Raw genomic sequence first — 26,161 nt, forward strand, 5'->3', positions numbered from 1 at the left:
TCGAGCATGCCAAACTGATTTATTTGCATGTTCACCAATGAAAGTCTTGATTGAAGAATTTTGAAGATAATAAAGGTCATATTTGATTCCCTCAGAAAATAAAATAGTATTTGTTCCGTTAGAGTTTATAAAATAATGATTACGATGAAATTCAAAAATGACATCATTATCAAGACAAAAATGATGTACGAAAAAAAAATTTTAGTAATAGATGGGACGTGAAAGATATTGCGCGTGTGAAAAGTATGATTAGATAAATGAATATATGTGTTTCAAAGTTTGTAATTTGCAAACTTGGGTTATCGCCTACCTGCACCGTGTCCAAATCATAGTATGGTATTATTTCTGTGAAGATATCGTAATTTGACGTGACATGATGAGTTACTTCGGTGCCAATATACCATTAAGTAGAAGAAAACTCTAGTGGTTTATCAAGAGTAGGCACGAACAAGAGCGTTTTAGGATACATAGATGAAATAGTCGATTGTCTTAAAGTTTTAGGACCGCCAATAAAATTTGTGTCATATCGTCTAGGACATTGAGTATCAATATGTCCAATTTTGAGATAAATTTGACATCTATTTCCAGTATTCGACATTGAATGAAAAAAAGAGAGTAGGAGGAAAACGACGATAAAGAAAGAGAGAAAATTATTCGCACTTACGGCGGTGATAGAAGCAAAATTACTATAGAATGATAAAAAAAACTAGAGAAATCATGGCTCTAATACAATGTTAAAGAAAGGAAATCGAATTAGAGAAAAGAAAAAGTGAAAAGAAATAAAATTTCTTCATTGATAATTTTCTTATAAGAGATACAATTTATAAGGATATTAAAGTGCTTGGTCAATTGATAGATTAATAAAAAATTATCAATTGACATATTATAAAAAATAATAATCTTAATAATAAATTTTTATTGATTAGTTCTATTTTACAAATGATATTAGCGTTTGACCACTTCCAGTGCATTTCCCATAAACAGAAGAAGCATCGGTTTAATGCTACTCGTTGTGTGTGTAAATGTACTGTGTGATTTAGAAGACAATAAGCATGAACATCAGATCTAAACAGCTTCAACTAAATTTGATTGTACATTAATCTTATAAACCAAGTTCATGAGTCAAAAGAAACAAGAGTACAAGACTAAGCAATAGTTAATCTTGTATAATGGACAGGTGGGAAAGTAACCTCGCTGGTATTTGCTTCATATGAAATGGAAACTTTGTTTATGAAGCCTCACTGAACTGCACACACTCAAGAATCTAATTCTTTGCGTTAAGAAGATCCAAGTATGTGCATAACAAGCAAGCATGGTAGATTCAATGAAGAACTGAGCTTGTAAATCACACAAGAACGTTGGCCGTCTTGGCCTTCTCGACGATCTTGTCGAGGTCCTCCTTCAGCTTCTTCTCCCACTTCACCATCTGGTCGCGAATACGACGCCGATGCTCATCCCCAGAGCGTGCTCCCACTGATCTGCATCAGAAGCGAATCGACTTTGCAGATCAATCCCCAATCGCTGGATCACGAGGATTACGATTACTCACGGTGCATGTAGGGAAGCTTTCGGAGAGCGTTTGAGTACATCTGGACGCCCAAACCCAACAGGGCTCCCACCATCGTAGCCGTGCCCGGCATTTCTTCCTCCGACGATCGACTCTTCGTCACCGGAGAGGCGGCGATCGAACTCTCAGTTTCCTTTCGAGGCCAAGTTCGAGCCTTTTGGCGGGAGATTCTGCTCGTTGGCCCAAAGTCGATCGAAATAGGTGAAAATCAAATTAAAAATTATATCAAATTTTATTTTTTAATACAACTTTGGCCATCAGACATCAAAATAAATATTAAATATGATCATCTGAGTTTTTTTAAAAAAATATTTTTTCAATTTTATATATTTTTATAGGTATATATTCTTCGAGAAATTAAGTTGTGAACGCGATCAGAAAAAGTCAAAGGCATTTATCATTTTCAAATATTGACTCATTCTTCTTTCGCTCAGTGACAATGCCTAGTCCAGATTTGTGGAAGAAATAGCATAGTCAATTGACTGACTGACGTAGTTGACGTAGAAAACATATAATAAAAATTAATTGCCGTAGTTGACGGTTAATGAAGAAAACATATAATAAAATATAAATAAGACTTGTTCCTGTTCTTATCCGCAGGCATCACTTGGCACAGATCTAATTAAACGGCAACCTTGTCATTCATGACTTCTCCTCCTCTGCAAATCCTTCGGTCTGAAAAGATGTGTAGGCCAAGGATTTTGATCTCCAGTGCTACGTTCGTGATATGTTTCTTAGCTGGCGTTCCTTCCTCAAGCTCTCTCTCCTTCAACTTCTATAGCTTCCCAAACGATGTCTTTCCGTCCGATATCCTTCTCCTAGGCGATGCGTTTAACCACGATGGTAGCATCGAGCTCACCAAAACATCAAGCGGAACGACCCTCAGGAGTATGGGCAGAGCGAGCTACAAGAAGGAGCTCTTCCTCCTCTGGGACGCGCAAACCAAGAAGCTATCAGATTTCACCACCCGTTTTGTGTTCGACATCAGGGATCAGAGGCCGACTTTAAGAGGCGATGGCCTCGCTTTCTTCTTGTCGGCGCCGATGTACACTGTTCCCAACGATTCCTATGGCGGCAGCCTGGGACTCTTTACTTTTCCACCTCAACTTCCAAAATCGCCGACGGTGGCGGTCGAGTTCGATACATTCACAAATCCGGAGTTTAATGACCCGGAGGGAAGCCACATCGGAATCGACGTCAACTCAATGACCTCGACGGCGACGGCAAATTGGAGCAATTTTATGGAAAGTACGATCTGGACCTCGTGGGTCACTTACAATTCCACCACTTATAATTTAAGTGTTTTCCTATCTAGCGGAGATAACAAGATGGAGCTCAGCGATGCAGCTCTGATCCTCAACTACACCATCGATTTGAGCACATGGCTGCCGGAAAAAGTAGAAATTGGCTTCTCTGCGGCCACCGGTTATGGCACCGAAGCACATACTCTACTCTCGTGGTCGTTCAACTCGACTCTGCAGCCAAGAAAGATGTCCAAGATTGCTGTTATTGCCAGTTCCATCGCCGGGGCAGTTGTCTTAATCCTGGTGGCTGCTTTGGGCTCGCTATGGTTCCTTAAACGAAGGCGTAGGACGAACAGAAAAGACGAAGACGCCGATTGGATCATGGATGAAGCCATGGATAATGAGTTTGAAAGAGGGAGCGGACCGAAGAGGTTCCCTTACCTGGAACTTGCCCGCGCCACCGGGGATTTCTCCGATGAGGGCAAGCTTGGCGAAGGAGGGTTCGGGTCGGTTTACAGAGGCGTGTTGAAAGAGCCCAAGCTTGAAGTCGCCATCAAAAAGGTCTCCAAGGGCTCAAAACAGGGGAGGAAGGAGTACATGTCGGAGGTCAAGATCATCAGCCGGTTGCGCCACCGCAACTTGGTGCAGCTCGTAGGCTGGTGCCATGACCGCCAGGAACTCCTCCTCGTCTACGAGCTGGTTCCCAATGGCAGCCTCGATTCCCACCTCCATGGCGGCTCCGCGACGACTTTGGAATGGGGAGTGCGGCACAAGGTGACGCTGGGCTTGGCGTCGGCTCTGCTTTATCTCCAGGAGGAGTGGGAGCAGTGCGTGGTGCACCGGGACGTCAAGCCGAGCAACGTCATGCTGGACTCGGCGTTCAATGCCAAGCTCGGGGACTTCGGACTCGCGAGACTCCTAGACCACGACGGCAGGCCGCAAACGACGATGGTGTTGGCCGGCACGAGAGGGTACATTGCGCCGGAGTACGTTTTCACCGGCAAGGCAAGTAAAGAATCGGACGTCTATAGCTTCGGGGTGGTGGCGCTAGAGATAGCATCTGGTAGAAAGTCATCAACGGTAGAGCTGAATGGCACGGCCGAACTGGTTCGATTGGTTTGGGAGCTTTACGGGAGGAAGATGATTGTTGAGGCGGCAGATGCAAGGCTACAGGGGGAATTTGATCAGAGACAAATGGAATGCTTAATGGTCGTGGGGTTATGGTGCGCTCATCCCGATCCAAAGGCGCGGCCGTCCATGAAACAAGCTATCAGTGCGCTCAACTTTGAGGCTCCGTTGCCGGAGCTTCCTCCAGCGATGCCGGTGCCTACCTATAGTCCCACATTGTCGAAGCTGTCGTCAGATGCTCCAATGAATTCTATAAATCATACTAGGTTTAGCCTTTCGGGAGGAAGATGATTCTTGAGGAGAGATTGAAGTCGAAAAAGAGAATAAAGACTCGTTAAAAATAACATATCATGAAGTATATATCCTTCCTATAGGTATATATGTCAACGAAATGATGTAAATTATTATAACCAATGAAAACACATTATAGTGAACGAGAATCAAGTTTGTATTTAGAATAGGAGCGTAACCATGGATAACATGTGCAACTAAAAATTCGAAGAAAAGTGTAGTCAGAAGTTTGATTTTCAAGTTTTTCTAAAGTACACTTATAATTGAGCAATAGAGGTAGGGGTAAGAAGTTGATTTATAAGATATGTTGCAGTACAGACAACTTCATCTTAAAATTTACGCGGAACTGATGCATGATGAAGAAGAGCTAAGGCGGTTTCAACATTACGTCTGTGTTGTTTCTCAGCAGAGCCATTTTGTTCCAGAGTATGAGGGCAAGACTCGATGAACAATTCCACAAGAGACAAGATGATGATGGAGAGATTGATATTCGCCTCTCCAATCGGAATGAGCAGAAAGTATTTTATGATTAAAATATTTTTCAATTTATTTTTAAAAATTACATAATATAATTTTCTTCTTATAGGAAAAGTCAAGTATATTTACTAAAATGATCAATAAAGGTAATATAATAAAGGAAATCATGGTTAGACAAAATAGGTGCAGGTCCCCAAACATCCGAATGAATTAATTCAAGTGGAAAATTAGAAACATGATTATGTGAAGAGAAAGGTAATTTATGACTTTTAGATTTTATACAGACACTACATGAATGAGACGAAGAGGAGGTAGAGAAAGTAGGTAAATCATACCTATTGATAATCGACTGAACAATGCGAAGAGAAGGATGACCAAGTCGAGTATGCCAAGCTGATTTATTTGTACGTTCACCAATGAAAGCATTGATTGAAGAATTTTGAAGATAATAAAGGGGCATTTGGTTGGGAGTTATTGTTAATAACATTGATTATCTGCTCAAGGTTATCAATGATAGCCTTATTTGATTTAAATTATGATCAATTCCCAAGTAATTAATATTGCATTACCGCCATATCAGCAAATGAGTTATAATCCGGGAATGTGATTGCCATAGAAGTCTTAGGTTTTCTATAGTTCCTGAGGTTAATGAATTTTTTTTCATAATTACTCTTCGATTACAAAACTAAGTTAATTAAAATGTACAGTAAAACCTAATTGAAACCAAATTAATAAATTTAATAAAATTTAATTTAATTACTTATATCTTTAAAAAAATATAATTTATTTTAAATTTTGAAAAATAAAAATAAAATATTATATTTATTAATTTAATAAATTATTTTATTAAAATAATTATTTTATTAAATATATATAAATTTATTGTGAATTTTAAAAAATAAAGTTAATGAATTATATTTATTAATTTAATAAATTATTTTATTAAAATAATTATTTTAATAAATTATGTTATTAAAATATATATAAATTTATTTTAAATTTAAAAAAATAAAATTATTGAATTATATTTATTAATTTAATGAATTATTTTATTAAAATATGTATTTTAATGAATTATTTTATTAAAAATATATTAATTTATTTTAAATTTTAAAATTATAAATTAATTATATTTATTTTTTATATTATCAATTTATTATCATCATTAATATAATTAATATTAATATTTTATTTTATTTTAAAAATAAATTAAAATATGGGTAATATAGTAAATATTAAATTGGTTATATTTTATTCCCTCTAAATAAATAAGTTGAATCAAACTTAAGTTATATTTTATTCCCTTTAACCTTGGTTATATGATTACTAGATAATTACATAATCAAGGTTATATATAATAACTTGAACCAAACACCCCTTAAAGGACCCCTTAAAGGTCATGTTTGATTCCCCATAAAATAAGATAGTATTTGTTCTGCTAGATTTTATAAAATAATGATTATGATGTAATTCAAAAATGACATCATTATCAAGATGAAAATGACATATGGAAAATAAATTTTTAGTAATAGATGAGATGTGAAAGATGTTGCACATGTGAAAAGTACGATTTGTTAAATGAATATATGTGTTTCCAAGGTTTGTAATTTGCAAACCTTAGTCATCGTCTACCTGCACCGTGTCTGAACCATAGTATGGTGTTACTTTTGTAAATATATCGTAATCTGAAGTGACATGATGAGTTGATCTGGTGTCAATATACCATTCAATAGAAGAAAACTCTAGTGGTTTATCAAGAGTAGGCACGGACGAGAGAGTTTTAGGATACATAGATGAAATAGTCGATTGTCTTAAAGCTTTAAGACCGCCAATAAAATTTGTGTCATATCGTTTAGGACATTGAGTATCAATATGCCCAACTCTAAGACAAATTTGACATCTACTTTGAGTATTCGACCTCCTCGATCAGTCGACCTCGACCAATCCGACCTCCTCGGTCATTCGCTCTCGGGCAATCCGACCTCCTTCGATCACTCGACTTGTTCGACCTCAACCGCCTCGACCTCTTGACCTGAGCAAGCTCGGCCACTCAGCCTGACTCCGACTTGGTGTCTCTCAGTCATCCCCAATGTTAGAAGATGACAAAAGTAACCAATTGCGTGAGCTCTATCAAATGATCAGGACGGTTACTAGGTTGTCAGGTCTAGTTCCCTTAATCCCTTCGTGTCTCTACCTATGGTTAAAAGGAGAGAATAATCAGCACTACCGAACCATAGAGCGGTTATAATGTTTACAGACTCGGTCCCCTAGATGCTGCATTACATATTCATTTGTCAGCAATTTGCAGAACTTGTCTCCTCAAGCCACCACAGCAGCCTGCCCCTATGTCAGCAGGAAGGTTCCTTCTTGTAAGTATATAATCCCCCCCCTCCCTCGCAGGTATGAAACTCTCCTCGATTCCAGCTACTTCATAGACTCCTTCTATAGTTCTTATTCTTCTCTTTGCAAATTTAAGCGTTAGAGTAGTTTGTCGAGAATCTCTAATACCCTACTAATTTGTTCGCTCAACTCTCTTTTTCAGATTTTCTCGCCGACGAGATCAACAACAAGTGAGGTGATATATTCTTAACTGGTGATTCAACCGTCCATGACATCTAGCCGGAACAATAACTTTGGTTATCAAACATCAAAATAAATATTAAATATGATCATCTGAGTCTTTTTTTTAAATTTATTTATTTTTTATAGGTATTATTAAATGTTTCCAGTTGAATATTCTTCGAGAAATGAAGTTGTTAACGTGATCAGAAAAAGTTAAAGGGATTTATCAACTCATTCTTCTTTTTCTCCGTGACAATGACTTGTCAATAGATCTGTGGAAGAAATAGCATAGTCAATCGCCTGACGTAGTTGACCGCTGACGTTGACGTAGCTGACGGTTTTTGAAATCCAAGGCATCACTTGGCACAGATCTAATCAAACTGAGCCTTCATATGTCGTGTCATTCATGACTTCTCCTCCTCTGCAAATCTTTCCTTCGATCTGCAAAGATGTGTATGTCAAGGATTTTGATCTCCAGTGCTACATTCGTGATATGTTTCTTTGCTGGCGTTCCTTCCTCAAGCTCTCTCTCCTTCAACTTCTCTAGCTTCCCAAACGATGCATTTGGCTCTGACATCCTTCTCCAAGGCGATGCGGAGGTTTACCGCAATGGTGGCATCGAGCTCACCAAGGGCTCCATAAGGGAAGCGAACATCGGAAGTGCAGGCAGAGCGAGCTACAAGAAGGAGCTCTTTCTCCTCTGGGACGCGCAAACCAAGAAGCTATCAGATTTCACCACCCGTTTTGTGTTCGACATCAGGGATCCGAGGCAGACTTTAAGAGGCGATGGCCTCGCTTTCTTCTTGTCGGCGCCGATGTACACTGTTCCCAACAATTCCTCCGGCCGCAGCCTGGGCCTCTTTACTTTTCCACCTCAACTTCCAAAATCGCCGGGGAACTCGACGGTGGCTGTCGAGTTCGATACATTCACAAATCCGATCTTTAATGACCCGGAGGGAAGCCACATCGGAATCGACGTCAACTCGATGAACTCGACGGCGACGGCAAATTGGAGCAATTTTATGGAAAGTACGATCTGGACCTCTTGGGTCACTTACAATTCCACCACTTATAATTTAAGTGTTTTCCTATCTAGCGGAGATAACAAGCTGGAGCTCAGCGATGCAGTTCTGATCCTCAACTACACCATCGATTTGAGCACATGGCTGCCGGAAAAAGTAGAAATTGGCTTCTCTGCCGCCACTGGTGGCGGCATCGAAGCACATACTCTACTCTCGTGGTCGTTCCACTCGACTCTGCAACCAAGAAAGAAGTTCAAGATTGCTGTTATTGCCATTTCCATCACCGGGGCAGTGGTCTTAATCCTGGTGGCTGCTTTGGGCTCGCTATGGTTCCGTAAACGAAGGCGTAGGACGAACGGAAAAGACGAAGACGCCGATTGGATCATGGATGAAGCCATGGATAATGAGTTTGAAAGAGGGAGCGGACCGAAGAGGTTCCCTTACCTGGAACTTGCCCGCGCCACCGGGGATTTCTCCGATGAGGGCAAGCTTGGCGAAGGAGGGTTCGGGTCGGTTTACAGAGGCGTGTTGAAAGAGCCCAAGCTTGAAGTCGCCATCAAAAAGGTCTCCAAGGGCTCAAAACAGGGGAGGAAGGAGTACATGTCGGAGGTCAAGATCATCAGCCGGTTGCGCCACCGCAACTTGGTGCAGCTCGTAGGCTGGTGCCATGACCGCCAGGAACTCCTCCTCGTCTACGAGCTGGTTCCCAATGGCAGCCTCGATTCCCACCTCCATGGCGGCTCCGCGACGACTTTGGAATGGGGAGTGCGGCTCAGGGTGACGCTGGGCTTGGCGTCGGCTCTGCTTTATCTCCAGGAGGAGTGGGAGCAGTGCGTGGTGCACCGCGACGTCAAGCCGAGCAACGTCATGCTGGACTCGGCGTTCAATGCCAAGCTCGGGGACTTCGGACTCGCGAGACTCCTAGACCACGACGGCGGGCCGCAAACGACGATGGTGTTGGCCGGCACGAGAGGGTACATTGCGCCGGAGTACGTTTTCACCGGCAAGGCAAGTAAAGAATCGGACGTCTATAGCTTCGGGGTGGTGGCGCTAGAGATAGCATCTGGTAGAAAGCCATCAACGGTAGAGCTGAATGGCACGGCCGAACTGGTTCGATTGGTTTGGGAGCTTTACGGGAGGAAGATGATTCTTGAGGCGGCAGATGCAAGGCTACAGGGTGAATTTGATCAGAGACAAATGGAATGCTTAATGGTCGTGGGGTTATGGTGCGCTCATCCCGATCCAAAGGCGCGGCCGTCCATGAAACAAGTCATCAGTGCGCTCAACTTTGAGGCTCCGTTGCCGGATCTTCCTCCAGCGATGCCGGTGCCTACCTATAGTCCCACATTGTTGAAGCTGTCGTCGGATGCTCCAATGAATTCTATAAATGATACTAGGTTTAGCCTTTCGGGAGGAAGATGATTCTCGAGGCGGTAGATTGTGAGGTTACATGATGAATTTGATATATCGGTGAGAAATGGAATGCTTGACAGTTGTGGGGTTAGGGTTGTAAATGAACATTCACCAAGAAATTGGATGTTCGATTTGATAAAACTTATTTATGTTCGGAAGATCAATTAAATGAAGAACAATTTATTAAACTAAATAAAATGGAAGCAATGGCTGTCACTACTGATGAGCATTTAGCATATCTAGTATTGGAGGGGTGAAAAAGTAACCTCGCTGGTATTTGATTCATATGAAATGGATTAAGAAGATGATCCAAGTATATATGTGCATAACAAGCTTGGGTTGCCATAGGCCAGACACTGCAGGAAGCAAGCACAGCTGATTCAGCAGATTCAACGAAGAACAGAGCTTGTAGATCACACTAATAAAGAGACAATCCTGAAGTGGAACCGGCGGGCCTGTTGCTCGGTGAGCTCGTGGGAACCCATTTCGCAAGTCGGACGAGCCAGTCGCGGACCTTGGCACGGCCTTCGAAGTCCCAGTGTAGGAGGCCGTTGCCCTGCAGCTTGGCAAGGCCAGGGGAGAGGTCAGATAGGAGGGCCTGCGTTCGAGGAGGGGACAGCGTCGGGTAGGGCGGAGTGGAGGGTGCTCAACTGGGCGATGAGCTAGGTCAAAAGACAAGCACATAGTTCTATATCTGTTGCAAATTTTCTCATAGCACAATCCAAAGAATTATAGCGTGCCTTTTAATGCTGCTAAGAACGATACTCGCGGCATGAAAAATGAGATTGTAAGATTAAGCTATCAAGTCTACACTATCAAAATACTCTTCTGCAAGCAAGGAAAGGGAGAGAGCGAGAGAAGGAACAAACCGAAGTATCTGCGTTCGTTGGCTGTCTTGGCCTTCTCGACGATCTTGTCGAGGTCCTCCTTCAGCTTCGTCTCCCACTTCGCCATCTGGCTCGCGAATACGACGCCGATGCTCATCCCCAGAGCGTGCTCCCACTGATCTGCATCAGAAGCGAATCGACTTTGCAGATCAATCCCCAATCGCTGGATCACGAGGATTACGATTACTCACGGTGCATGTAGGGAAGCTTTCGGAGAGCGTACATCCGGACGCCCAAACACAACAGGGCTCCCACCCGTAGCCGTGCCCGGCATTTCTTCCTCCGACGATCTACTCTTCGTCACCGGAGAGGCGGCGATCGAACTCTTCGTCTCCTTGTTGTCTTTGGCGGCAGAACTGCTGCCCGTTGGCCCAAATTGGGGCCCAATATTTCTTGTCTATAGAAATCCTATCGGAATGGAATATGGTGAAATCAAATTTAAAATTACATCACTTAATTTTTTTTTCACATGGGCTTCAAACATAAAAATAAATATTAAATATGTTAATCTGAATATTTTTTAAACTATTTTTCTAATTTTATATAATTTCTTTATTTCTTTGTAGATATTAGCGTTTTCAGTTGAATATTCTTTGAGTAATAAATGTCCCGAATTGAAAGACTACTTTTTAGTTGAATATTCTTCGAGCAATGAAATGGTTCACGCACTCATAGAAAAATTAAGGGATTTATCATTTTCTTCTGTAAAAAATAAAATTCGTCACCTTAGCGGCCCCATACGATCGGTCTCACAATCATCCCACGATCATTTAGGAAGAGGTAAATCGAGAAACTATAGTTGGTGAGGACACAAGAGAATATTGCTTGACTTCGTCAGGATTCGAACCCTTGCACTCTTTTGCAAGTCTGCTGCGTTGTAACCAACTCAAAAAATAAAATTTATAATTTTCAAACATTAATTCAGGTCTATTCTCCATTATATCATTTAGTCCACTATTAGTCCAAATTTATCATAGCTGAAAGAAAAATATCCACATATTCTTCTTCACTGGGCCCAAATGGCAACTTAAATTCTTCGGTCTGCAAAGACGTGCAAGTCAAGATGTCATAAGATTATCTTATGGAAATTTTAAAAATTCATTCCTCTTAATTTATATTGTATTATTCAATGATTAGACTTCCTATCTTAATTGAAAATAATTCTAAAATTTTTAAGATCATTAACTAATTTTGATAAAACTTACTAATTAATAATCTTATAGTATTCAAAATTTTAAAATGTTAATATAATCTAAATCAGAGGAGTTTTAAGAATTTTTTGATGGCGTTGATAAATAAGTATAAAGGCCTATGCCTTTTAACAAATTTATATCAAATTATTTTAAATTTGTGAAAATTTTAAAATCCACATATCTCAATTTAGGCGGTAGAATTCATATGTAAGTGCATGGTTAGATTGAAGAGACTCCCAAGAATATAATAGTCTTAATTTGAAATGATCATGAGGTTTTGATGCAGGAGAATTCAAAATTTATTATTATTATTTTAATAATTTTTATTTTTTAATCATTTTCATGATTTTTGATATTTAGACTAGTTTTAAAAAAATTATTTTGATTATATTTTAGAATTTTAAGTCCGTTTACGATTTTTAAGATTTTAAATCTATTAAGAATTTTTCCCTTTCTATTAAATTTTTTTTAAAAAAAAAGTTAGGATTTTGGATTTATATAAATCATTGTCTAGTTAATCTTAGAAAAAAGGTTTTTTTGTTTAATAATATCTTCTGTAGTGTCATTTATTTCCTTATCTCTTAGTATTTTATCGAATCAATAGGTTTTAGAAGATTATTTTCAGTGTTCGCAGTCGATCAACAAAATAAAAATAGCTCATAGGATAATCGCTATCCTGCCCCGTCTTAGTTCGTATCTGAGCTCTCATATCCGATGGATCATCCTCTTATCGTGATCTTGGTTGTGATAGGTAAGTTCCGACTGAGGAAGCCTTACACTGCGATCATAGCAGTCGAGATGAGATACTTTAAGATCTGAGAAGTCATCCTAGCATCTAGCGGCACAAGATTGTAAAGATCGTAAGTTCATTTATTCTCCTTTTAAAAAAATCTTTAATTTCCAATTGAGGAGAGATGTTATGCTCAAGTTTGGTTTTGAGGGATTCGAGATCAATAGGTCCGCCACCTACAACTTCGAGAGAACGTCAGCTCCGCAACGCCTTTATGCCCCCCCCCCCCTTCCTCCTACGACGGTAAAAACAACTATGAGGATACGAACCTTAACAATATCGAATACAACCAATTTTACTCTCCCGATCGTCCAAACATAGAAGACGATGAAGATGACGACAAAATCAAAATATTTGGTGATATAGTGTGTGACGATGATGAAGTTGTCGATGAAATAGTCGGTGATTCAATTCTTGATCTTAGCACCAAGATTGACGAGTTGCTCAATCAGGCCCTTGCTAATGCTTCTGGAGGCACCAATACTTATGTTGCACAGGAGACTTCTCCTTCAAAAAAAAAGCATCAAGCCTTGTCCAGAACTTTGTTGACCATTCAAATGAATTAGTTTCAATAGATATGATGCGGCAACAAATAGATTTATCAAGGATATAGAAAATACAGATACTTTAATTGTATTAGAAGGACATGAGCAGATGCAAATAGAGATTTCAACTAATAGAACCAAAAAAATAGCAAATGATTGTGATTTGAAATGAAGACATTCTTGTGGACGAAAAAAATTAAGGGAAGCCAGCTATCTCTTCAATCATATCTCCCTCGTCAGCACATATGCCTTGCCAATTTTTTTTCTTAAATTCCATGCCAACTAATTTGCCAGCTTTAGTTACTGTAGTTGTTCAAATTTCTTTTTTGACATCCTGCGGAAGGATCTTGGAAGGCGGAGCTCCAAGCCTCGATCATTGGGTTGCTTGCCAGGTGGCAGTGGCTTGTCGAATCCGCTAGGACCAACTCTAGTAATCATAGGGAAGGTGGCGGTGACAACAATGATAGTGATCACTATGGGCACATGCACAATGGCTATGCTTGTTGTGTGTCACCGTAGACAGAGCTCTGGCTGGTGGTCGCTGGTCACTGCAGTGATCAAGGAGCTTGAGGAGCAGGCTGCTTCGCCTATCTGGAAGCTGCGACAAGTAGCAGACGTGAAGATGGTGGATTTTATCGAATTGATGTTAGTTAATCTTCCACTTTGGCGACCACCTAACACTATTTTAAACTCAAGGACAAATTTTTTCAACTAATTGGGATGACTGATGTACAAGGATCCAAAAATTATTATTATTATTTTTGATAATTTTTATTTTAAATATTTTTTTAGGAATTTTAGCATTTAGAGTAGTTTTACAAATTTTTATTTTTTTAATATTTTATAATTTTAAATCTATTTAGGATTTTTAAGATAAATCTGTTAATTTTTTTCCCTCTCTGTTAGGATTTTTTATTTCTTTTATAAGTTAGGATTTTGGATCTTGTCTAATTAATGTTAGAAAAAAATTTTGTTTGATAATATATTTGGTAGTGTCGGTTATTTTTTTATCTCCTGGTATTATTCGAAATTAATAAATTTTAGTATATTATTTTTGATGTTCGTAGTCGATCAATGGAATCAATACAACCCACAAGATAATCACTATCCCACACGTGCATCAGGTTCTTAAGATCATTAATAAATTTTAACCAAAACTTATTGAAGCCCCTACAATATTCATAATTTTGAAAATCTTGATATGATTTGAACTAAGGAGTTATAGGAACATTTTGATAGTATTGGTGAGTAAGAATGAACCTAAGATTTTGAGAAGATATTAAAATTTCACATCTCTTAATTAATTAATTTATAGAATACAAGTCAGAAGGTTTCCAAAAGTGTAATGATCTTAGTTTGAAATGATTTTGAAGTTTTAAGATTATCAATGAATTTTGGTTAAAACTCGTTGATGACCATATAATATTCATAATTTTAAAATTTTGACATGGTTTAAACTAGGGGAGTTATAAGAACACTTTGATCGTATTAGTGACTAAATATGATCGGGCTAAGCTCTTTAATAAGTTTGTATCAAATTATCTTTAAGGTTAAGGTTCTGAAGATTTAAAAAACCCTCATCTCTTAATAAAAGTTGTGGAATTCATATCTAACTACATGGTTATAATCAGAAAACTCATAAAAGTGTAATATTTTGATTCGAAGCAATTATGATATTCCTAAGATACCTTAGAAATACTTCAAATAAGTTCATTGTATTTCTTACATCATCGTTATTATAATCACACCTTTAAATATGATTTTATAACTTAGATAGAGAATTATAAATTTTTAAAATCAGTATAATTTTAAAATACATTGAGAGTTGTATAATAGTCTTAAAAGTCGACTAATGAGTTATGGATAGTTAATTGATAATCATAAATCTTGTATAATAAATTTAAAAATCAATCCGTGAACTAAATCATTATGTAGCAATCGACTGAAATTATCAATCGATTTTCATCAAATATGGACACAATTTTAAATGATGGTGTAATTTAATAAATATAAAAGTTAAATATGTATTTTAGGTAATATATAAAATTTAATGCGAGGTAACTCTAAGTCTTCCGAGAGTTAAAATTAGTCAACGAAGTCGAAAAAACAATCAGTGTTCCTCTTTTCCACATATCGAGACACTAAGGGTGCGTTTGGTTGGGGGTCATTCGTGATCACCTTGGTTATGTGATTACCAAGTAATCACATAACCAAGGTTATAGGGAATAAATCATAACCAAATGTTGTTTGGTTTAATCTTAGGTAATGAAACAAAACCTTGTTTGGTTGAAGGTTTTAATACATTACTTACTTTAATCTTTACTATATTACCCCTAGTTTAATTATAATCATTTTTTACAACTAAATTAATTTGATATGTAATTATTTTTAAATTAAATTAAATTATTAATTATAATATTAATAATATAATATATATTATAAATTTTAAAATTTTAAATTATATGTTCGTCATGCGATCTAGTTGAAAACCAAGCCGATGAATTAGATGCTCGATAGAATGCTGTGTTTTGTTCGGTATCATACACTGTGTTCGCTAGGAAATGTAGAGCAAAAAACCATCAGTCCAGGAGACAAATCATAGGAAAAAAACATCCTTCAAAGGCCATCTTCAAGGATATTTATAAAAAAAAAAAGGTGATATTGAAAGTCACCGTGGAATATTTAATAAAAAGCATATAACTTTTTCACTTCAACAAACATGGGACTATGAAAAATTGTCCACTCGAGGAGTGTTAAAAGGTGGATTAACTTCATCATTCGGCCATCCATGCGTTGGTTTGGATGCATCAACCATTGTCACTGAGGCGTTAATGTCCACACGCGGACACAAGCATCTTCCCCTGCACTAGCCAAATTGTTCTCATCGATGAAAGCTATTCCATACACCCCTCTTTGGTAAGCTCCTTTGATAGTGATCCGACTTGATGCAGGCTTGCCTAATTTGTAAATTATAACACAAGTGTCCAGTGAGCTAGTGGCAATCAAATGGCTATCAAGAGACCAGGCTAGACAATTTATTCGTGCAGTATGGTACAGCATGTTGTTCAGCTTCACCTGTATACAACAAATGTTATGGTAACAGGTTTTCACAGCATATGCACAACAATGAGAAATCACGAGTGGGAGAATTTGACGAACAGAGTAGAGTCAACAACACAGCAAAATTAATTCACCTTACAAAAAAACTGCATATGTCAAAACTTCAAAAGAAAAATGCACAATATCTGATGTCATAATGCACAAAATCTGGCACATAAGGTTAACTGGTAAAGCACCATCATACTTTGTTATTCTCTAGTCCATAAGATGCAAAATCAATACATCTAGCAGCTTCATATGAAATTAAAAGTTGCTCCTCAATGGAGAGGCTTCATCCAGAAGTTGCATTATGTTGGAGACATCAATTTGCCTATGTTTTAATGTTTGAAATGAAACTTTACCAGTTTACATTTACACGTACCTCATTCTTCAAAACTGGTATCATTCCTGTCATCTAGGGCCAACAATCACCTCCAGGTCCTGGGATTCCATATTCTTCTCTGCTTGTCACTGCCTAAATAAATCAGGAAGTTAAACTGAGACATATCAGCGAATATAAGATGAGCAGAACATCAAAGCATAGAGACAGAGCTTACAGTTTTCACAGATCGGAGATCATGAAAAGGCACAATACTGCCGCCGTTGCGCAGCTAGAATAAATAGCAAAATTGACACCTCCATCGCAAGCCGTGGCACCAAGCGGCAAAGGTCTGCCAGCGAGTACATGAATGGGAGCCAACTCCGGCCCCTCGATGACCACGGTCCCCACGTCGGCAGCGCCCCCAACACTGCCATTGCTCACCAAAGACTCTATCCTCCTCGAATCAACAGAAACCCTCGACCTCAAGCTCACCGAATGGCTAAAAAGAGCACGTCTTCCTCCCATACCAACTGGAAGCCCGGAATACTTTGTCCGAAATAGATCGCAGTTGGCTGAGAAACTGAATCGTGAAGCTATCTGGGATAACGCCATCCGCACTGGGGATCGAGGGAGAGAATTGAAGAACGCAGCAACGGAAAAAGAAGAGGAAGAATGCGTAGGGAATGGAAGCGAGCGCAAGGATTGGGCTTCCTCGAGGGCGGAGCGCAAGGGAGGGTTGTGGGGGGCAGGTTTGTGCCAGTTTGCAGAAGCGGAGGTCAGGCGAGCTATGTATTTATAAGAGAGCGTTCCTCCGACGAGTCCTTTAACACATGGCCTCTCTGCACCGGAGAAGGCTCTTCGAATCGCCGCCGCCGCTGTTAGAGAAGAGAGCAAGCGGAAGCGGACGAGAGAGGGCTTCGCTCGAGATCGGGGATGGGAGAGGGTTTCGCTCGCGATCGGGGACGGGAGAGGAGGGTTTCACGCGATCGGGGACGGGAGCGCTCGCGGAGGGTAAGCGGACGATTCGAGGGGTAATTTTGTAAAGAAAATTACCATAATCCCGGAATCCAGAAAAACCAAAGAAAATTTTGGTTTTCCAATTCCGGGTGGGATGCCTCTTTTGCTGACGTATGCTGACGTGTCGGGTATGAAACATTACTTGGGAATCACCGATTACCTAAACCAAACAAGGTTTTTATTGATAACTTTAGATGGATAACCAAGGTAATGATAGATTACCCCCAACCAAACGCAGTGTGGCAGAACTCTCTCCTTTTCAATGGGTTCACGGTGTTCGACGCCGAGAGAAAAAAAAATTGCTGTGCACAGATCTGAGGGAGAAAAACGAAGGAGGAGAAAAAAATGCTTGCCGTGCACAGATTTCTGAATGCTTTTGCAGCGGAGCAGAAGTCTGCAATTGAGAAATTCCTGCCGATGGGTTCCCACGACGATATGTCGGTGATGAAAAGGAAGATGGCGAAGATGAGGATTTTTGGAACCCGCGTGATACCAAGCTGCTGCAGCAGGTATAGAGAACAGAGACAGAAAAAAAACTGGTGACTTATCCTCCAGGGGTTGTCGAGGGATCTCGCCGTGCAAGGCTGGTGAAGAGGCTCTGATACCACTGTTACCTTGTAGAGGAACAAAAAAAACAGGAGATAGAGCAAATAACTTTGCAAATTGTATTTCACGGAAGGGGAAAGCAGTGCCTATTTATAGGCCTTTACAATTGACCGTTTCGACAAAAGATTAAATAAAAAAATAAAAGATTAAATCAAAAGACTCGGACAAAGCCAAAAAACTCGGACCAATATTTATCTAATTTTTTTTTTAACAAAACATTCAACTCTTGACCTCTTGATAGACAATGTAACTCAGTCAGGATTCTCAACCCATTCAGACTCTCGAACCACCTATTGCTCTCGATAGAGACAGATCCAAGCAAGGGTTGTCCTGGGCTATAGCTCAGTCCGACTCTAATTCTTAGATTTGTTCCTAATTGCCTCCATCGAGTGACTGCCACCTCTCGAATCTTTGTCGGGCAAGACACACCTAAGGGCGGTTAGGTGATTTTTCCTTCCTTCGAGTTTTTGAAGTTTCCGTTGATTTTGCATCGCGAGGGAGGAGACATGTGAAAGAAGAAAAAAGCGAAAAGAAAATTTTAACGAGATGATTGTAACATAAAAGTTTTGATTGATTAGTAGAGAATAATTTTAATTCATTAAATTTAATGGGAATTAGAAAGATAATTAAAATATGAATTTGAGTCGTCAAGCAATTTAGAAGGCAAATTGAAAATAATTTAATAATAATAAAATTAAATTATCATTTAAATTGATTAAATCATTTGATTAATTTAAACAATATTGGGATTAATTACTCATGTCATTTTTGATTCATTTAAACACAGTTGACAATTAATTACTCATATAATTTAGGATTATATTAAAATGTTAGGATATATTTATAATTGATATTAAACATGAATTAATATTGAAAGATTTATTTAGTGATGTTAAAATAAGGAAAAAGTTAAAATAGGTGCTGTTTGAAATCAGACACGATTCAGGGTTGTCCTCGACTCTAATTTAATTCAAATCTATTTTTTAAATTCATCCTTGACTCTCGAGAACCCTAAAATTGATTAAATCATTTTAACCTCTAATTTTAGCCCCCACGGGCGGGAGCAGCTGGTCAGGGCATGGGAGCTTGCAGCATGAGGTAGGCGGTTCGAAGGCTCATGGCGCACATGCGATAACATCAAAATGTGTCATGTTTCCAAATCCTTCAACCACTATGCCCTGGCCAGTCCCGCATTCACCGTGATTTACCTCCTCACAGATGGTCGGGGAGCCGATCGTGTGGGGCCGCTAGGTTGGCGGATTCCAACCTTTTTGCAGCATGAGAACCCTAAAATTATGCGATGGGCCCCACTCAGAATCCGGCCAATGAACTAACAGACCAACAGCAAAATGATAATAATAATAATAATAATAATTCTTTTTGTCCATTAACTTCAAAAATAGTTCATGGCTCACATGTTGTTTGACTAACTCAAATAAATTTACTTTCTAAAGGACAATAAAAAGATGTGATATGTCATTGAAATTTGAAGTTCTCGCAATCATCTTATTTATGGAACAATTAGGACCACTCTAATTAGTAATTATATCAAAATTATAAAAATTTATTACTCTTAAAAAACCTCTTTATAAATCTCAAACTTCATTATTAATTAATTATTAATCCTATCCACATGATTAATATATTTTGAAAAAATAAATAAGTTTAAATTTTCACTACTATTTTGAAATTAAAAACTTCAAATTAAACCTCACGTCCATAATGATTAGAATTTTTTTATTTCATAATTTTTTTTCAAAAATATTGCATTGGAGATGCATAATGCTCCACGTAATCGCAATTGCATTTGATCGAGCTACAGTTAATTACATGCAATCAACTTGCAAGTCATTGTTACGTACATGCAATCATCTTGCAAGTCATTGTTATACTCTTAATCAAGCTACATGCGGATTATATTCGTATATGAGTCGACTAAATTTAGTGGTATAATATAGATATTTCAATTTTGATTAATACTAATTATAATATTATATTTTAATAATTATAGTACATTGCTATTATAATATAGACACTTTATCTCTTTTATGTCTGATAAATATTGATCAATATTATATTATAGCAACCCCTTAACTTTTATGGATATTAATGGCATGTGATTTAGCAATTCAATAACTATCAGGTTCTAAATAAAATCTCTTTGCTCCACAGTGTTGACAATCTAAGGCAGAAGGAAGTCTCATTGCTTCTGTTGGTAAATTACATCCACATGTTTTCCCTAACAAAACACCAATAATATTCATTTAACCATATCACCTTAGAAGATAAAAGCACAAACAGAGAACCTAATGCAGGAATAAAAATTTTCCTAACCTCTTACAGCACAGGAGCGAGAACCATTATTCTCTCTGCATTGAGTATCGGGCTCGATTACTATAGGTATAGATGGTATATTTCTCGTAGAGGCTGCTTACATGATGAATAAGTGTCATATAGAAGAAACAAAACGTTGGTTTCAATTTAAGCAAAAAAAGCTCTCCCAACATAAGTGTTACCATCATGAGTTTGATTACCTCAGAGTCTCCTATCTGACTACTCTGACTACCTAGATCAAAATCTGCTAGTTGTATTTTTCTAGCCAACCGCATCTGTCTTCTTCTTTCCAAAATAGCAGCTTTTTTATCAGATGGCATTTCTGCATATTTTTTTCGGCGCAAGGCATTTTTGTCCATGTTATGCATGAAACTGAAGCAATGTTTGAAACGCCCATCAGATTACTGACATCACCATTATCGATCAACAACCAAAGTATAAACAAAACAATGTTTGAAACATCAACAATGATCGCCAAATCAAAGCAAAACACTTATCAACAATCACAGTGAAAATGAGACAATGTTCAAAATTCCAACAATCATTGCCAAATCAAAGTAAAACACTGGTACATATCTATTCCCAAAAAAAAAACTATTGAATCGAAAAGATAATGAACATAAAAACTAAAATAAACAGAATAATACACAAACAATAATTATAGAACAATAAGATAACCATACGAAAAGTTTTCAAGAATAGGTTGTACTTTGTACCTTATAGAAGCACCAAACCAACACAAAGTAAACCAGCAATTTTCGTGAGAAAAATAGCTTCCAGGAAGATTCTGCACAAGAAGCAGCCAATCCCTAGAAAGAACAAACAAAAAGCACAATATCAATATAACACAAAGTAAAGAATATGCACATAAGATGAATGAAGTGCAATAACAAAAAGCCTTGTTTGCTGATCACCATGATCAGAACAAACAATTGAAAAAATTTCAACATCCCTCCTTTATCATAACAAATGGAGAACAAAATTATTAGGTCATATCATAATTGCATCCACATGTTTTTGAATTTTTGTCTTCACTTAAAAACTATCTATAAAACATTTTTAAGTTTTTTGAACGATTCACTTATTTTTTATAAATTGCAGAATAAGTTAATGATTTTCTGTTTATTGTAACATTAATGAGTTAACTTCATGGATATCAATGTTTACAAAAACACAACTAACTAATTATGATAAACAAAAAGCATAATAGAGAATGGAGCAAGCATAATGAAAAAGGAAACCAAAAACAAAAACCAACAAGGAACCCACAAATTTGGTACAACCTTAAGCTGTGATTTGTACAATTTCATAATTTCATTTCCTTCTCTTAATTCCAAAAATATTTTCTGTAAGCGTTTCCATCCCTACAGTCATAATAGAGAATATTTATTATTCAAATGAGCCCATATTAAGTGAAAAAATGTTGATGATGTTAAATGTCTGATATCAATTATTTTACCTGGTAGTGACTTGTCTGTGTGTTTTTAAAAAAAAACATGGTGTTGGATAACAGGACCACGTTTGTGTGCTTTGCTCATTTCAAGTCTCAAAGAAAATTCACTATATGGATGATTTTAAAGGTTAAGATTATGCATCTCTTTATGATTTTGACTTATCACTGTCGTGGAAATTTTGGTTCTTTTTTACTCTTCAGGAAGGTATGTTCTGGTGATTCTGTGTTCTTGCTACCAACCAACAAGGTACAAGGGGAATAGATAGTGAATGTAAAATGCGTATAAATGCCATGTATGTTTATCATAAACAAATAGATATATATCCACATAAGATGTATAATCTGATAATTATATATTCATTGGACTATAAAAGCTTTTACTTTTCATGTCTATCTTCTTTTCTGTTAAATGAGTAAACGGTAATACAATCTGCTACACAATAATACAGATATTCATCTAGTAGTGCAACTCGTGGTGTTCTACTATGTATCGTATTCTAGTTTTACTTGTTTTGTACATAATAATATAGAGGTATTGAAAATAAGTGGGTGCATCTATCAAGGATAGATTCCTATACTATGTTTTCTGTATTCAGGTGAAAAATAAACGTTTAAGAGCTTTCATCCACCAATACATGTTTATGTGATTTATACAAGTGATGCATAGTGACTAACTGATCTTGATCTTCAGTACCATTAGTTTATGTGTGTGTATGACTTAAGTATGCTAAGATTCATCTTATTTGAAATTCATTTACGTAAATGCAAAACACTTTTCATTGTCATATCTTTATTATCAGGAAAAATGGATGCCTCCCAGGGAAATTGGAAAAATAAAAAGCTTAATTTAAGCTTAATAAAGAAATCAACCGATCGATGCGATGGAGAAGAAAGCACTGTAAACAGCAGAAGGAATATATATTACACTTGCAGTTAGCGATGTCGACGGCGACGGCAGTCAAGCCAAAAAGCAAAGCGCGAAGCAAGAAGCAGTGTTGTAGCCGCGAAGAAGAAGAAGAGCAGCTGCAGCTTCCATTTCCGCCTGCAGCGGATCAGGATTCAGGACCAAAACAAAGACAGCAGCAGCGACAGTAGATAAAAGATAAAAGATAGACACGTTTTTACTCGGAGGAGAAAGAGAGGGAGGTGGGCAGAAGCCCGCTGGCTGTTCGCCCTGCACGCTGCTGCACAGCGGCAGTGTGGTGGTGGACGAAGAGGAACAGAGCGATAGATTGAGAGAGAGAGAGAGGGAGCACGTGATGGCACGGTCCTTTATGGCGGAAGAGTGGAAGGAACAGTAGATAAAAGGACGAAGCGAGGAGACGACGTCCCATCATGATGAGCAGGCGTCGGACATCCGGCCACCAGTCAGATCCCACAAGAGTGGTCCAGATCAGACGGCCGGCTCTCCTCCTCCTCCTCCTCTCCGAAACGAACGTCGAGGATCGTGACGACGTTCAGAGAAGGGAGGGAGCTGATGAAGGCGGAGGAGGAGGAGGAGGAGAGGAGGAGAGAGGAGAGGCATGACCGCACTTACCACCAACCTGGCGCACCATGCGGACGGTCGACGTCAAAAGTACGTCTGCCTCGTGCCGTTCACGTGAGTGGTCGTCAAATAAGAGCGTTATCAGTCTCTTGTACTTGGTGAATTTTTAGCAAAAAAAATAACTTGAATAAAACATTTTCAACGAGGCGAGTCGAACTACAAAATTTAATGTTTTTTTCGCTCTCTCTCTCTCTCTCTCTTCTGATATTGAATATTATATTTAGTCTTCTTTTTCTGCTGTCGAACAGATGAGGAGAGGCATGACCGCACTTACCACCAACCTGGCGCACCATGCGGACGGTCGACGTCAAAAGTACGTCTGCCTCGTGCCGTTCACGTGAGTGGTCGTCAAATAAGAGCGTTTTAAGTGTCATATAGAAAAATAACTTGAATAAAACATTTTCAACGAGGCGAGTCGAACTACAAAATTTAATGTTTTTTTCGCTCTCTCTCTCTCTCTCTCTCTTCTGATATTGAATATTATATTTAGTCTTCTTTTTCTGCTGTCGAACAGATGAGGAGAGGCATGACCGCACTTACCACCAACCTGGCGCACCATGCGGACGGTCGACGTCAAAAGTACGTCTGCCTCGTGCCGTTCACGTGAGTGGTCGTCAAATAAGAGCGTTTTAAGTGTCATATAGATTAAATAAGGGGCTACTTAATTAATAAATCAGTATTATTAATGGGAAAAAAAATACTACAAGGAAAGTGACACGTGAACGGTATGCTCGTTTTTTACCCACGCGGTGGACCCGTCGTCAGTCATTTAGGATATGGACGAGTTGGTTTATTTTTAATTTAAAAGGGTATGAAATATAAATTTTGAATTTAAAAAATAAATTGCTAAGAAAATATTTTTTTAAAGATTTATTTGAAATATTAATAAAAAATTATATGTGAATATAAAAAGAGGTGAATAAATATTAAATAGGTAAATGAATACAAATATTTTTATTTTCCAATGGACGAAATTTATTTTAAATCATGAATTAATAACAAATATTATAATTAAATACAAGTTTGAGTATAATATTTAGTATAAAACTATTTAATAGAAAAAAATGGTATAAAATATTTACAAAAGGAATTGAATAGGAGTTCCCACCCCACCAATTTAGCCGCCTTTGTACCACTAACTTTGAGTCCAAATCAATTGATTGATAAAACATTTTCAAATAAATGATGAGATAGAATCATGAAGGTGACAAGAAGCAACTCATGGGGCCTCTCCTTCAAGTTGAAATTGTTTTATGCATGGGAAATAGGAAGTCAATGTAAGAGGGAAAATATATAAATAAATAATAAATTCGGTTAACTCGACTCGAGTGATCAAGCTAGACAAACCAAGTGAGTTTAACTAAGCAAAGCATAGGGGTATAGATCATATTAATTAGATTATAACATTTCAACCAACTAAACAAAAGAGTAGTTGTTTTTTTAATCTATTCTACTATCTAGCAATAATTATTTTACTCATTATAAATATTTAGTTTTTGTAAAATAAATAAAATTTTGAGCCATAATAATAAAATGAGATAATAATTAGGAATTAAAAAGAAGGATGTTGCTAGGAATGGTACTATCAAATTATGTCCCAATCAAGCATTCCCTACAGAGCACGGCACAATTAACATAGTTTTTCCATGAGTTTTTGTCCATGCAATTCCTAATATTTTAGCAATTAAAAATGCCCTCTATTATCCATTTCATTAAAATGACATTTCTTTTTAGAACAAAATGTCAAAATAGCACTAATATACTTTTAGTCGTGTTTTATTAAATATTTTATTAAAATTAGTTAAATTATTCGAAGTTATTCATTTCAAACATATACTAACAATTATGGCATATCCATTGGAATAAGTCTTGCAGTAATTTTAATCAAAATTAATAAACTTTAAATCATTTTAATGAAGCACAGTTAGTTTAATCAAATTGAGGTAATTTATTACTATAATAAATTCTAATGGATCATTGGATCTAAATTTTTCAAAATACAAATCATTGGATCTAGAATGTTCTTTAAAATGTATTTTTTTTACCTGCATGGAATGCCTTTTTAAATTTTGCTCATTTTCTTCCACATGAAATATATAAAATAATTATCTTGTTATTAAGTTCTTCTAAAAAATTAAAATTTGTCGCCTTAATAATTTCACACGATCGATCATCTACGATAAAGTAAATTAAAAAATTACAATTAATCAAGATAGAGAAAAATATTATCTCTACTTCATCAATATTTAAATTTTTATCCTCTTCTATAATTTTCAAATATGCTGAGACATCTTGTTAATACGTACGTTAAAGCAACGGGTGGTTGTCGCAATCCCGAAGGTGCATTGCACCATGATAAGATCCGCACTTATTACGTGTCACGTCCATCAATTTTATGAATGGGAGATGAGCCAAGTTTGGCATCAAATGGCCCACTGAGCTTTCATGGGCCACGCATAAGAGATCAGCCAATTACAATAAAATCTATCACTTTGCTGATCTCATTGATGACGTTTTAATTATCGTGGAAGATATTTTCTGACTTGGAGTGACAGATTTTAATTTTTAGTAGGAGTGAAAGATTATTTTCACGATGCCCGATGCTTAAATCATCAGGGATGTTAGAAGAAATAGAGTAAACAATTTAGAAGAAGAAAGAATTAGG

At 37.5% G+C, this 26,161-nt stretch overlaps 2 protein-coding genes and 1 long non-coding RNA gene across 3 annotated transcripts; 2 read left to right on the forward strand and 1 right to left on the reverse strand.

Moving 5' to 3' along the window:
- Positions 1-2,398: 2,398 nt before the first annotated feature.
- Positions 2,399-4,314, forward strand: LOC141839175 (L-type lectin-domain containing receptor kinase IX.1-like). Its single transcript, XM_074726867.1, has one exon. It carries the CDS (start codon positions 2,458-2,460, stop codon positions 4,228-4,230), a length of 1,773 nt encoding a protein of 590 aa, XP_074582968.1. The 5' UTR covers positions 2,399-2,457; the 3' UTR covers positions 4,231-4,314.
- Positions 4,315-7,698: 3,384 nt separating this feature from the next.
- Positions 7,699-9,897, forward strand: LOC141838752 (L-type lectin-domain containing receptor kinase IX.1-like). The gene has a single exon (XM_074726317.1). The coding sequence runs from the start codon at positions 7,719-7,721 to the stop codon at positions 9,711-9,713; it is 1,995 nt and encodes a 664-aa protein (XP_074582418.1). The 5' UTR covers positions 7,699-7,718; the 3' UTR covers positions 9,714-9,897.
- Positions 9,898-15,660: 5,763 nt separating this feature from the next.
- LOC141842311 (uncharacterized) lies at positions 15,661-17,517 on the reverse strand. Its single transcript, XR_012602876.1, has 3 exons — positions 16,776-17,517; positions 16,601-16,689; positions 15,661-16,194 (listed from the first exon to the last, which is right to left on the reverse strand). It is a non-coding gene; the product is annotated as an uncharacterized LOC141842311 (long non-coding RNA).
- Between the last annotated feature and the right edge of the window lie 8,644 nt (positions 17,518-26,161).

This window comes from Curcuma longa, chromosome 11 (genome assembly GCF_044706935.1).
Source record: "Curcuma longa cultivar G26 ecotype Majalengka, Jawa Barat chromosome 11, ITB_CL_G26_1.1, whole genome shotgun sequence".
NCBI lineage: Eukaryota > Viridiplantae > Streptophyta > Magnoliopsida > Zingiberales > Zingiberaceae > Curcuma > Curcuma longa.